Raw genomic sequence first — 15,340 nt, 5'->3', positions numbered from 1 at the left:
ATATATTGTTAGTAATAATTTTTGTATTATTTTTAAATAACTTATGAAAAACGATTATATAACTTTTACAAAATGTTTTTATAAATAAATTCGTAAAATATTTATAAAAATTTTCTGTGCTATCTAAATTGTTTTTGCATTATTCTGCGATGCGGAATCGTGTCGTGTGCAATCGGGTCGGTGTGCAATCGGGTCCGTGTGCAATCGGGTCCGTGTACAAACAGGTCGTGTGCAATCGGGTTGGTATGCAATCGGGTCCGTGTGCAATCGGATCCGTGTCCAATCGGGTCCGTGTCCAATCGAGTCTGTGTCCAATCGAGTCCGTGTCTAATCGGGTCCGTGTCCAATTGAGTCTGTGTCCAATCGGGAAATACTACTGTGTCCAATCGCTTATGTGCGCAATCGGGCCTCACTCCACATCGCGTGTAGCAATTAGCTGGTTGCGGCATCCGACAGTTTGCGATTCGGAACAACTTTTGGTTATTACAGTGATTTTAAGGAACACGTGTTTCTAACATAATTTCAAGACAATCTTTTCTTTACCAAAATTTTATTTAAAGCATAATTTTATGTTATAAGATAAAATAGTTAACGACTTACGCGGTGGTAATCACCCGTCAGCTGACGCGGATAGTCAGCCGCGCCCGCGTTACACTCGTGGCGCGCCGCTCCTGCCTGCCTTCTGTACTCGACGCGTGAGACTATTGCATGTACATTTTTATAATCGTAAGATTTCGACCAATCATATTGTTTAATTCAGCTGTAATCGACCAAATTAACCAAATTTCAACCAATCATATTGTTTAATTCAGTCGTAATCGATCAAATTAATTAATCGTATTGCTCAATTTCTTATGGTAACGGTTACAGAAATTTACGTGCAATGGCCTTTAATCGGTCAATTTGTTTTCTCTAAAAAATGAACGCAATAATTTTCCACACACTTGTAACAAAAAATAACGCCTTTGGTATGCGTCTACTTTTTGCATTTGTGGGCAATACGCACTTCTACGGATTTTTCACACTTATTGCACAATATAGTATTACAAACTTGGAACAAACACTATTGATGCAATTAATTCTTGATATTTGTATCATATTATCTTAATTAGTCAAAGAAATGTGTACATTATTAGAAATAGCATTTGTTTATTACATTGCAGTGCGAAAAGTTGCGAAAAAAACGTTCCAGCCTGGTAGGAGCCTTTGTTTCGACCCATGGAAAATCTATCGATGAAGTTGACAAAAGTATAGTTGAAGCGAGAACTGCATTGAATGAAGTAACAAATGAGTTGAAAGAAAGAGTACATCGTTGGAAGCAGATTGAATTACTCTGCGGTTTTAATATAATTAACAATAACGGTTTAAATTATTTAGAGACAGTTTTGTACAGAGGAACACCTAATGGTAGAGGTCTTGGATTCAGAGGTATCTAATTTAATTAATTATATTCGAACAATATTATCGATTCTTGCAAAGATTGTAGTTGCAAAAGAAGGATAACTTTATAAGCTGTTTAAGATGTTTTAAGATTCTGCAAAATTTTAAGTGATTTGTATATAATATATTACAGGACGACTTAGTAGTCAAGATGATTTAGACGATGAGGCAAGTTCAGTGTATGCATCGTCATCGGTCAGTGCAGTTGCTGCAGGTAAGCTGGACACGGATTCCAATGAGTACTTAGATTGATACATTGATGATTGAACATTGATTGGTACCAATGCTCATTTTATTGTTATCATTGTGGCCCGGACACATATACCCTCCCCACACGCGTGCGTACACACATACACACACACACACACACACACACACACACGCACATTGGCCACATAACGTTGAACCTTTTTTGACGATAGTTTACTAATGAGTTAAATTTTGTGTTTAATAATGGAGAAAATATTTTTTGTAGCATTAATAACTTTTTATATACCAATAACAGACATATAACATTATAAAATTTTTATAGTAAAATGTCCATATTAACATTGCCTTATTATGTGCCTTACATGTACATCGTAAACGTTATATAAATATGTAGTTAATGTATGCATATGAAGATTGCGGAATACAATCCAATTGCATATGTAGCTTGATAAGTAAGAGATTATAGGAGAAGTACATAATAAATAGTACAAAAAGAAGTACATAAATAATGGCATTATTATGCTAATATTATTAATATATGCTAGTATATTAATATATTGATATTTGCCATCAATATTTTAGATATTTTGTGACATGTAAAAGATGAAAAGTAAAAATTAACTTAATGAATACTCATAAATTAATAAAATTAAATCAATTAAGAAAAGTGACACATTAAAATAATGCTTTGACAAATAACATTTTGAGTTTATAAGTAATGCATAAAATATGAAAATTATGGAATCTATAGTGTCTATGTATTTTGTTTTATGTATAATGAATTATATTTTCTTATCTGTAATTTTTTAAGGGCTATGTTTTTTCAAGAAATAATTTTAATTTTTTTTTTAGTGATTTTATTTTTTAATATGTAATAAGTAACAAAATAATATATACCTCAAATAAATATTTTTTAGTATTTTTATCATAGTATATTTATGTATATATATATATATATATGTATGTATGCACGCGCGCGCAATGTTATAAATACTACAAACAAAATGTGAATTATATGAATGTAAAAGAAATTTTTACGCAAAAATATTTCTATTTAACGCAAAACCTTGCAGCGACATTGTAACACTGCATTGTAATGCAATGGAGCGATGCTAATTTCGGATCGCTGTATAATTATATAGCTGTGAAAAAGAAGTAAAGACAAGAAATAATCATATTAAAAAATTGTTGAAAATTTACTGATTTTTTAGTATATATGGTTGGTTCTTGTTCTTTTTTATAGGCAACAATCCAAAATTGGTATTGCTGGTGTAATATTGCAGAGACATTTAAAGATATTTTTACAATATTATTTTAGCAATGTTGCAACAATGTTTCAAAAATATTTTGAAAGTTTATGTATAGTTTTTCACACATAAACAATACACTTTACTACCAAATAGATTTAGTAGAGATGGAGTAGATTTCTATTTCTTATAATTATAAAAAAACAACACAAGGTAAAATAAGAGACATAGTATTATAAGATTTTATATTAACATTTTAATAAAATGATTCCTTGAACAGGCAGGTATCAAAAATTGAGTTTAAAGAAGTTAATACGATGTAAAATTGAGGTAAATAAGATAAGAAGCAATTAATTTTTTTTATTCTTTTGTGTGGAAATTGTTTAAAGATAACAAACAGAGCTAGATTATTCGATTTTTTCATGTGATATATAAATCAGCGTCTTATATACATTAGAAAATTTTATTTGTTAATTTTTACCTGATTATGATTTATCGTGTTACAGCGTTTCAAAGCAAAAAAATTTTGAGAAACACAAATTTTTATTTTATATAATTTAAAACAAGAAATAAATATTTTAAAGTAGGCTTTTCAAGCTTTAAAATAATTTAAAAAATTAATTTAATTTTTTAATTTTCTATTTTTATTTATTTAAAATGTATAAAATCGCGTGTGTTATATGTTAGAAATAAAATTATGAACATATTTTGACATTAATTTTTCGTAATTATATCGAATTTCTTGTATAAACAATTATTTTTGTAATGTTTTTTTTATTTTAAAATTAAAGATTTTGTTTAAAAAGGAGAAAGATTTGTTATATTTTCATTTTTTCTTCTTTTTCGTGTAATGGGCTCAAAGTCTTTTTTCTTATACATCTATGGTGTGCATGTAGATTATACACAAACTTACGGGATCTACAGTTTATACCGATTCTGAATGGTTAGAATAGAGAGATTTGTGAACATAGAATATCTCTCCTTGATGGTTTGCCATTTTATCAAAGAGGAGAACGAGCGTATAATTGCGTTTTGCATTCGGAATCTTCGTAGACCAGTGCACTATCCCTACGTCACGCTTGCTTGTGATAGTTTTAATTTACCTTAATATTTTTAAAATTTTTGAAGATTTTTAAAGATTTAATTTTTTTAAAAATGCGAAGAAATCGCAAGTGTTCCCACACTTATTTCAGGAATTAAAAAAAAAATGTCAAATTGTAATCGACGTTTAGGTGCTCTTAAAAAATGGTGCTTTCATGCCGTGCTTAATTTGCTTACAAGGGACATGTTACAACTGTTCGGAGCCGATTGGATTCTTTTAGATGTATGTTGCTAATACAAAAATCTAAAAGACACACATTTTTTTATATGCGGAATTTTATGTTTATGGGATGAAATACCTCTGAAAAAAAAGGGGTTTTCCTCTTTTAGAGATAAGTCTAATATCGTCAGAAATATAAAAGATAGAAGAAAGCAAGCCTTAAGATATTATTTTTTGCAATAAATTAATTTACAGTTTTTCGGGGAAGATAGGAAGGGGGGATTTTAAGATGCTCTCGAGCATCGAAATTTAGCTTATTAACTGTGTCTTAAGTCTGACGAATTCTGTCGGCGCGCAGTTTAAAATAAAAGCTAAAGAAAATCAAATTTAATAGAGAAAAAAATTATATCCACCACTAAGATCCGATGTTTGACCGTTATAAGCGATTTACAACTTATTGATATGTTTAACTTATTACGGTTGGTTAGAAGTAATCTATTAAGGTAGAAAAAAGTTTCTTAAACAAATGTTGTACGGTTTAAAGAGTAAGTTTTAAATTTAAAATTGTAAAAAAAAACTAAGTTTTTTGTATAAAATATACTCCTACAAATCGTTTCAAATAAAAAAAATTGTTTTCTTAAAATTAAAGATTTTTTTCCGTACTTAACTGTATATAATAAAGTGTATAAAACTGTATAAAACTGTATATAATAAAGTTATGTTACAAAACATGTTTGAGAATTATGAACGTCTTTGTATACATATATGTTATGGTCAAACCTCGTTGCGCGGGCGTTCCTAGGATTGACTGGTCAATGCGCGGAATAACTAAGCGTTTTGGTCAAATAGTTTTGTATTTCGGCCTTTGACTGATATGTTTTTAGTCCATCCTAGGAGTGGCTAACATGACTGGTCAAAGCTAGAAACTGAAAAAATTACTTCGGACTTTGACTAGTCAATCCTAGGTGTGGCTTAATTCAGACTTTAAAAAATAAAGTTAAGATTTTTTAATAATATTTTTATTGTTAACATAAAGTAGATTTTACTTAAAATAGACAAACCTTTGGTAAATATTTAAAACATAAAATATATTCTCTTTCAAGGACATAAAATGTACTCTCAAAAATGCGCGAATTTCAAATGTCTATATGTATTTTTATGAGCATCTTGTTTAGCGTGGAAAGTCGCAAACCCATGTGGTGCAGTGAATTTAAAATTCGCGCATTTTTTGCATGGTTTGTGCTAGACAGCAACGCATTTGTGCCGTGAATCGCTCACGAATAGCAGACAGATTACAACATCTGCAAGGCGCATAGCGGGTTTAGATGGCGTTATTGCAATCATACCTAAGATTGACTGGTCAATGCGCGAAACAACCAAGCGTTTTGGTCAAAGTCCGAAGTGATATTTTCAGTTTCTAGCTTTGACCAGCCATGTTAGTCACTCCTAGGATGGACTAAAAACATATCAATCAAAGACCGAAATACAAAACTATTTCGGACTTTGACCAAAACGCTTGGTTATTCCGCGCATTGACCAGTCAATCCTAGGAACGCCCGCACAACGGGGTTTGACCATAACATATACACTATTTGCGTTCATGCACAAAATAATTTTCGTAGAAACAAGAGAATGTAAATTATGTAAATCTATGAATAAGGAAATAAATATGATTGATATTTCTTTTCTAGCATCACAGATTATAAATAATATTAACCATAATTCTATTTTTGGGTAGAATAGACCTACTGGTTTTTGGCTTTAGTTTTAGACTTAATTTTTTGTTTAGTTTTATGAATTTTTTTCAGGGATGGAAAGTTACTTTTTAAAAATAACTCGATACCGTTACTTGTTACTGAATAAAAAATTAACTAGTTACCGTTACCGTTACTTAAAAAGTTACAATTTATTACTCTTTCCATTACTATTTTTAATATTAACTATTTACATACACACTGGGTTACAATCCATACGTAAAATTTCAGCGCTCTGTACCTTTCAAGTACCGCAATAAATGAAAAAAAACTTAAAAACTGCAAAAACTAATTTTTTTAATCGCAAAGTATAATAATTTTTTTAAATAAGAAATTTCTTAAATTTTAATACCAAAAGTTTGTAAATACTTTCTTTAAACTTTAAAGTTAATCTATGAATTTTTTTAAGAATTTTAGCATCAATATTTTACAAAATATACCTGTTTGAAAAAATTGCATGGGTGGCAACCATCCAGTATGTATGCGAAAATTTAAAAAAGTGTATGCAAAGGGTTAAAAATAGATTAAATAAAAAATTTGTTTGTAAAATATTTTTTTATATAAAATGTTTTAATAAAAGGAATAAAATTTTAAATTTGTAAAACCAAAATAATTTTTTTTAAATTTTAATACGATCAAAATGCAAATAAAAAATTTTTGACTGATTTTGGTTTCTAAAATAAATAAAATGTTATCTATGTAGATTTTGATTTTTTAAATACAATAAAATTGTTGAAAATTTTGTAAAGCTTAAGAAACTTCTTGAAAATTAAGCAAGAACACGGTTTATTTATAGAAATTTGTATGATGTATATAAAAATAAATCAATTTAAAGAATATAACATAACAATTTGATTTATTTTTCATTAACCAGAATGTACAAATAAGTAAGCGGAAGTTAAAATATACAAAAATTCCAAAAAATTAAAACAAATAAAATTTATAAAAATAAAATACAAAACCAATTCAAACCGGAGGTTTTCCACTGGGACGGCCTTTTATACCCGTCCGGGTGGAGGTTTGTAGAATTTCGGGAGAGCTCGGCTCCCCCTGCACTCGATCCCTCCTGTCGGTCGGGAGAGCGGTGGGGAAAGTGTGCGGATCGTCTGAGACGATTTTCATCTCTACGACGTGTGGAAAAAAATGTAACTACGTTACCGTTACACTAAAGTAAAAATAACGCCGTTACCAAAAAAGTAACTAATGGTAACGACGTTACAAATAACGCGTTATTTCCCAACTCTGACTTTTTCACTGTTTTAAATTTTTAATTGCGCCAAAATAACTTGACACATTTTTAGAAATTTGAAGAATGTTAAAAAACTTTTCTGAGCCAAAATATTTGATAATATACGAGTAATAACCATTTAAAGAAGTGTTGAGGTTGTATTATAATCTTTGTGTAGAATATCGAATTATTTGATATGTAGGGTTAGGGCTGAGAGTTATAATAGTTTTCATTATTTATCTTTATAAATAATTGTTATAAGAGATAAGTATTGTAATCTTTTTAAAAATTACGCATCTCATCAAAATCATGACGAATTTTTCAAATATGTTCAAAGAGAATTTTCCAAAAATAACTGAAAAAAATTTTTGAAAAATTTAGAACATACCACAATTTTGATATAAAAAACGTATTTTTTAGAAGATTATTTTTTTTAATATCTCTTATAAGTTATCTTTTATAAAGAGAATAATGAAAACTATTATAACTCTTAATATTATTTATAATTTGCAATGCTAAATATATCAATTAATCAGTTAAAAAAAATATCAAATATTGCGTTTTTATCGATTTGTATATTTTATTGTTTCGACAATAACATTTATACACATGAGCACAGATTGTTTATATACAAAGGCAGTTATAATCAATTCTTTAAAATGATATTTTGTAACATAATTTTATTATATATGTTTCAATCGAAAAAAATCATCTTCAAATTGATGAAACAAAAATTCTATTTTAATTTGAAAACATTTAATGGTAAGAGTATATTTTAAACAAAAAATTAAAAGTATTCTTTCAATCATACAACTTTTGTTTAAGAACTTTTATATTTTTGATGATATTTGCCCCGAAAGAAAAAACATTTTTTTAATACAAGAAACAAAAAAAATTAAATTTGTAAATTTTTTGTTTTTTTATATGAAATTCTTACATATTATATTACTGTCTGTACTTTAATTGTGAAAAAGAATTTTTAATTCTGTAAATGCAATTAAAAGATTAGTGAATTAGAAATAATCACATTGATCGGTAAAACAGAACAACTTTGTAGCATCCCCTTATCAATATTTTTAAACTAATTTTTTAATTGACTTTATAGAATTGCAAAAGTCTTACAAAATTGAAGGACGTACAAAATGTAAGGGAGAATGTAAAGGAGACCGTGTTTATATTAAAAATAAGAATATTTTTGATGTTATTGTCGATAATTTCTGTTACTTTATAATAATATTTGCTTAATGTACAAAATTGACGATAAAAGATCATATTTCTCTAGAGATATTATATGCAGACAATATTATGCAATTGGAATTAAATTAAACATTTAGAAAAAAAAATTCTCTTTTAAAAAGCTAATTTTATAATAAATTTTTTATTACTTCTAAAAATTTTTTTTTTTTTGTGAAACTATATCAAAGATACTTAAAATCTTTGATATGGCTTCACAAAATAAAAAAATTTTTACACAAAGTTTACACAAAAATGAAAAGAGCAAAGAACAAACTATATAAATAACAAAAAATTTTTTAGTATCTAAAAATTAATATTTTTGTTTGTTATTGACATGAAATTGCTTTTTGTTCTCTTTATTCTTATGCGTATTTTAATGGTATACAAGAATTTGGAATTTTCTTGGGAAGTCAATTTAAAAGTATTTTCTAAAAAAAGTGTTGGTGATTGGATGGCTTTAGGATTCCATCGTGCGGCTTTAGATTCCGCACGTAAGAAACACGAGGTTCTTGGTTTTTTTTTATTTAATAACATATTTCAAGAAGAATTAAATTCTTTTTGAACAGTTGTAATATGCCCTTTGTTAGCGATATTCTTTGAAATTATACATATATGCCGAAATGTGTTAATAACATGGCATCTAAAAATAAAAAACGTACATTATAATGTTGCTTCATATAACATTGTATTACAATATTATTAAAGATGGAGATTGTTGCAATGTGTAGCAGCAATGTTGCAAAATTGTGTAATATTTTTGTAATTTGGCAATGGAATATTTCTGCAGTGTTTCTGCAATCTTTTTGTGCTATGTATATGGAAATATAACGAATGTGATTTTTCTTTCAAACGTTTAATTATATTTTAGTTAAGTATTTGTTTTTATTTTAGTTGTTTATAGGAATACTAGTATTAGATCTGATTGCAACATGTATTAGGTGTCCAACTTTGCTTCCGCCGTTTTTTTTTTTAATTCGAGGCTTTATTATGAAAAATTGGTTATGCATTTACGATTCAAAGTATTATCCATCGCTGGCCACTACTTTCTTCCATCTTTTTGGCAGCATACGAATCCCGCGTCGAAAAAACTGATCATCTTTTGAGACGATCCACGAATCGATCCAATTTTTCACTTCTTCATAAGAACGGAAGTGCTGGTTAGCCAGGCCGTGTGTCATTGATCGAAACAAGTGATAGTCAGAGGGAGCAATGTCCGGAGAATACGGCGGGTAGGGTAGGACTTACCATTTCAACGTTTCCAAGTATGTTTTGACGGACTTTGCGACATGGGGTCGAGCATTGTCATGCTGCAAAATCACTTTATCGTTGTATTGCGGCCGTTTGTCTTTCAGTGTTCGGCTCAAACGCATCAATTGCTTTCGATACCGATCGCCTGTGATTGTTTCAGTCGGTTTTAGTAGCTCATACTACACTACGCCGAGCTGGTCCCACCAAATACAGAGCATGACCTTAGAGCCGTGAATATTCGGTTTGGCCGTCGATGTGGAAGCATGGCCGGGAAGTCCTTATGATTTTCTGCGCTTGGGGTTATCGTAATGAACCCATTTTTCGTCACAATACGATGCAGAAATCCCTTTTGTCTTTGCCTTGCAAGCAGCTGTTCACAAGCAAACAAATGCTATTCAACATCTCTCGGCTTCAACTCGTACGGCACCCAATTTCCTTGCTTTTGAATCATTCCCATGACTTTCAGTTTTGAAATGGCTTGTTGAGTCACTCCTAATGATCCTGCCAATTCTTCTGGCGTTTGACATGAGTCTTAATCAAGTAATGCTTCCAATTCTGCATCTTTGAAAATCTTCTCTCTTCCACCGCCATGCCAATCTTTGACGTCAAAATCACCGTTCTTGAAGCGTTGAAATCACTCTCGGTATGTTCTTTTACTAATAGCGGCCATACGTATTTGAGAGCATTCGATGAGCCTCAGCCGCAGATTTTTTCATATTGAAGCAAAAAATTAAAATGACGAGAGTGGCTCCCGCAAATGACGAGAATTTGGCTCGTGAGCTGACATTTTCAATCGAGAATAACTTTATGCACACATAAATCGACTAATATTTTGATGGCGTTATGTTTATAAATGCCCAAGCTTATTGTATGATGTTTACGATTTATTTATTTCGACCACCACTTACCGCTACAGCCATCTATTGGAAAACGGCGGAAGCAAAGTTATACACCTAATACATGACGATAGTTTAAAAATCATTGAACAATTAAGTAAAATGTTACTTGTATGGATGTGACATGAAGAAAATTATAAAATTGTGCATAATAATAATGCTGTTTTATAAATATACATATAATAGATACGGATTTTATAATTACAAAGTTTTGCGTACACACACGCACACACAACACATACATACATAGATATGTAGTATACATATATGTATATGCTATATTATATATATTATACTATATACATATACTATACATGTATTTTATATATATATATATGTGTGTGTGTGTGTGTGTGTGTGTGTGTGTGTGTGTGTGTGTGTGTGTGTGTGTGTGTGTGTGTGTGTGTGTGTGTGTGTGTGTGTGTGTGTGTGTGTGTGTGTGTGTGTGTGTGTGTGTGTGTGTGTGTGTGTGTGTGTGTGTGTGTGTGTGTATCCACAGCAGGAAAAATATGAAAAAATGTGCAATCATTTTTTATATTAAGACATATTTGTTAAACATTTGTTTATTTTGTTTATTTTAAATTTTTATAAACTTGGTGATAAGATATCATATAAGATTACATAAAACCGCCGACAATTAATGTATTATATGTATATGTATATATGTATATATATATATATATATATATATATATATATATATAATGGGCATTACATATGTAAATAAAATATACATATACAATATTTTTATGATCGATTTTATTAACAGTAGAATTATATACATATTAACAAATAATTTTGTACTTTATCTCAAATGTCTTGTTGTTAAATGTAGCATTTTGTTATTTGCAAGGGATCAAAAAATCGAATTGTAAACAATTATTAATTAAGATTCAAATTACTTTTAAAATATTTTGTAAATAGTGTACCTATTGTTCTGTAATTACATATATTTGTTAAAGAAATGATGCTTTAGAATGTATTTCATATATGTAAATTATAATAAATTTAGTATTTTGTCTTATAAAGATTAAATAATTAAATGGCGTTATTTTTTTGTATGAAACATTCAGCAATCGCTTTTAATAAATTCAAGCAAATTTGGAACAAGATTGTGTGGGTTTGTTATTAATATGACCTCTAAACTTTGATACTTTAATTTGTTGCATGTTTTTTATTCCAAAGCCTATCGCCCATCTCTAAATTGCTAACATCTCTTATAAAAATGTAACATTGAATAGTATTAAATTAGCCAGTAATTATTACTTATTTTCAATATTTTAATGATAGTATTTTCAAAGTTCTAATGATAGTGCTTTAATATATATACTTAAAAAAAGTATTAATTACTGGCTAATTAATACTTTAAATAAATTATACTGTATATAATGTTACATTTTTATAACGAATACTATTAAACATTAACTCTTCGTACGCTTATAGTATTTAAATAATTTTGTTGGATTTTATTGGTGAATATATGAATAAAGATCAGTCAGTAAATATGTTTTTTCATAGAATAATGAATATATTTTATAGAACAATAATTATAGATTGTAACCGTGCTCGCGAGCGATGGCCAATTTCGCCTCCGTCCCTGGTCGCGGCCCTGCGCCGCCGGGTGTCGGGACGACCGTTTCTCGTGGTTTTGCAAAAATTTAAAATTGGGCGCCAGGTACGTCAAGCGTACCATTTTTTTTACATGCCGCGGAAGATTATCCTTAAATTAATGAAGTCGCGAAAAAAGGGCAGGCCTCGTAGGCGACTGGGCGTCGGCGGCTCCGATAGCTACTGAGCCCAACAAATGGTAAAGGGGGAGGTTCGGTGCGGGCGGATGGAATCGGGAAGGTGAGAGAAATATCGTGAATACCACATTAATTAAACAAGCAAGAATAACAAGTATATTTCACGATTTGGATAATTACAGGCTCTTAACACTCGGTCGAGCGGCGACCACAATTCACGTGCGCAACGAGCAAGTGATCGCTCGAAATCAGATCTCTCGAACACGGGATAGCTATCAGGAACGTTATTTCACGCATGCGGAGATTCTCCAGCTCGTCTATACTCTACTATGCATCGTTGGTAGACGCCGAACTCCCGGTAAGATAACGATTTCGCCTAAGGACGATCGGGACGAACAATATTTCGAAGCCCGCGCAACACGTGACGGACTCGTGCTCTTTCGTACAATATAATATCCCGTGAATAATGTGCGCGACAATTATTACTCGCTCGCTAGCGAGGTAAGAAACGAATACATTTATTTTGACGAAAATACAATTACGCGAAGATTCGCGATACGAATACGATACAAAATTGACTCGGCTGCGGATCGGGACACGCACGCAACGCAATTATTACGAAAAGAACGGAACGCATCGAATTCACGCAGACGGGCGTGATCGAGCGAGACGACCAAACTGCAAAAAATTCGCGAGCTAAAGACTAATAAATTCGTGATCTTTCGCAGCTCGCCCAATCGTGAAATCGGCAGCTTTACAATATCTGGCGACGTTTGTCTCACCGAGTTGATTCCTCCTCAGCCTCTCTCGGGTCGGGATAAAACGGCTCCTCTTACAATTTGATAGCTCGGGATCACTGATACTTGTACGATATCCGCAACCAGAGTGTTTGATCCTTGATCCTCCAGGGGCCGTTTGGCGACGCGCCCCACCTTGTCTATGATAAGCCGGGCCCTTATTGGCCACGATTTTCCGGCTCGATGTGCGCGCAACGCGTAACGTGCGCTGCTGTCACTTGCTGATGGATTTTAGGCACGGTGATGGAATTTTCGGGGCCCTGCGCACGTGAATTTCGCGCTTCCTTATCGGCAGCGGCTCCTCGTCTCTTAACCGGACGCATCCTCCGTCTCTGGGATGCGGTCCTTGCCTTCCCATGGGCGGGAAATGTGCAGTCAATCCGCGTAGCTTTTGCCGGGATTTCTGCAGGATCTGGCCGCGCCGTCAGCGCACTTGTCCTGTACGTCTTCTTCGGATTCTGCAATTGTAATTCGCTAGCAGTAACGAAATCTTTTAACACGCTGAAAAATTGTAAGCAAGGTAAAGAGCGGACTTGTGGGCCCCTCGCTCGAAAGGGGTCTCCGTAATTCCTTCGTCGGCAGCTCACTCCATAATTTCCGGGAATGTTCTTTGTTGAGACGAGGCGTCCAAATGTTACACAATGAGTTCCTATCAGTCGCCGATTTCCGCGAGGCACGCTCGGAAAAATTTTTAACGATTAGAAAAAAGGACAACACACGGGACGACACACAGAAAATACGACGCGTCACGCTTCCGCATCCGCTTCTGAGCGGGAGGACGCAGGACCCGCGTGATGTAAACGCGTAAGGGCTACCAAGGCCTTTGTAAGGGACAACAGTTCGCAGCTGTCACGTCACAAGATATAGTATAAAAAATAAATCAATTAGATAAGTTGTACAACGATACGTGATATTGTGTAGAACACAGTTTATTTTTACCTATGTCAGTGTAACGTGGTTGTACGCGGTAACGCAGCAGTACAAACAATGTTCAGCTAGCATATATTTGAACAAGTAATTTATAATTGATTTGATCGAAAGGATTATTTGAATGCAACTAATAAGAGACTAGTTTGAATCAATATCTGAGCTATCATTTTTAAAATCAGTGGCCAATGATTGCGGTATTACTTATCTTACACGCTATCTAATCTCACGTGGATCTATGGAACGCACGTACTCTTGGATAGTCACTCGCAAAAAGGAGAGAGTCTAACGTTGTACGGTTCAATTCCCCGTTCGAACAGTCCCGTTCTATTCCGCTGGACTGTCGAGACAACCAGCGTTGAATTAGCACCAAATTTGAGTTTAAGTTTTATAGCTTGTTAGAAATTTTCAATATTTAAAAAATTTAAATATTCATTATGTAAATAACACCAGCAGTAAGAAGTTTTATTTTTTCAGAGAAGTGAATCTTAATAAGGTACCCAATATGGCCATATACCCAATTGTTCATCTCTCTATTTTCAAATAGTTACACAATGAATTTCACAGATAATGCTAATATATTGCTCAAGAAGTCGATATGATTTGTGCTAGTTAACTGCTCAATATCTCCTTTCTACGACTTGCAATTACACTTTATTTAAATTGTGTTCTTCCGAATTTAAAATTTCAGAAGTTAGTTTTTGCTTTGTGTAACTATTATGTAACAATTAACAATAAATGTCCACAATTCATATTATAGTAGTTCTTTATTTATGCTTTTCAACACTGTATTTATTTTAGGTTTTTATTAAAACATCTTGTTTATAAATAAAGAAAGAAAGCTCTTGGTATCATAAAACCATGGCTAGGGACACTACTAACACAATTCATCTTATTAATATGTAAGAAAGTTGAGATTCTGTTCTTTTATTTAATGTTTAATTTTTGATTAGTATTTCTTGCTTTTCTCTAATTAGTTGAAACTTTTTGACAGGTAAAAGTTAAGATAACGACCCTTGTAGTAAATAAACACAGAATAATAGCTGTGTAATTTTTTTCATAAGTATGTTAATAAATGCTTAATTAAACATGTTGATTTTGTTATTTTAGTTTTTCAAAAATATTTATGAAAAAGGGGAAATTACATAATTGGGTCACATTGGGTATATATGTAATCAACATGGTCCAAGTGCTATCTTTTTTTACTATAAATCTTTACTACATTTACATAAATAATGGAAAATATTTCATATATTTTTTTTAGTTTTAGAAATGTTTTCTATTTTAAACCCCTTATTTTTCAATTTTGTATTTATTAAAAAATTACAAAAATCTTTAAAGCTTAAGGGGG

At 31.6% G+C, this 15,340-nt stretch overlaps 1 protein-coding gene across 2 annotated transcripts in view; it reads left to right on the top strand.

The window, feature by feature from the left end:
- Positions 1–15,340, top strand: part of LOC105833731 (stromal interaction molecule homolog) — a 98,847-nt gene that overhangs the window by 46,634 nt on the left and 36,873 nt on the right. For both annotated transcript variants that reach the window (XM_036290663.1, XM_036290662.1), the window contains exons 9-10: positions 1,164–1,428; positions 1,574–1,654. In XM_036290663.1, the coding sequence (XP_036146556.1) occupies positions 1,164–1,428; positions 1,574–1,654 (346 nt within the window). The remainder of the gene's footprint in view (positions 1–1,163; positions 1,429–1,573; positions 1,655–15,340) is intronic.

The sequence above is a fragment of the Monomorium pharaonis genome, chromosome 8 (assembly GCF_013373865.1).
Source record: "Monomorium pharaonis isolate MP-MQ-018 chromosome 8, ASM1337386v2, whole genome shotgun sequence".
Classification (NCBI taxonomy): domain Eukaryota; kingdom Metazoa; phylum Arthropoda; class Insecta; order Hymenoptera; family Formicidae; genus Monomorium; species Monomorium pharaonis.
This window is presented reverse-complemented; position numbering and strand designations above follow the sequence as displayed.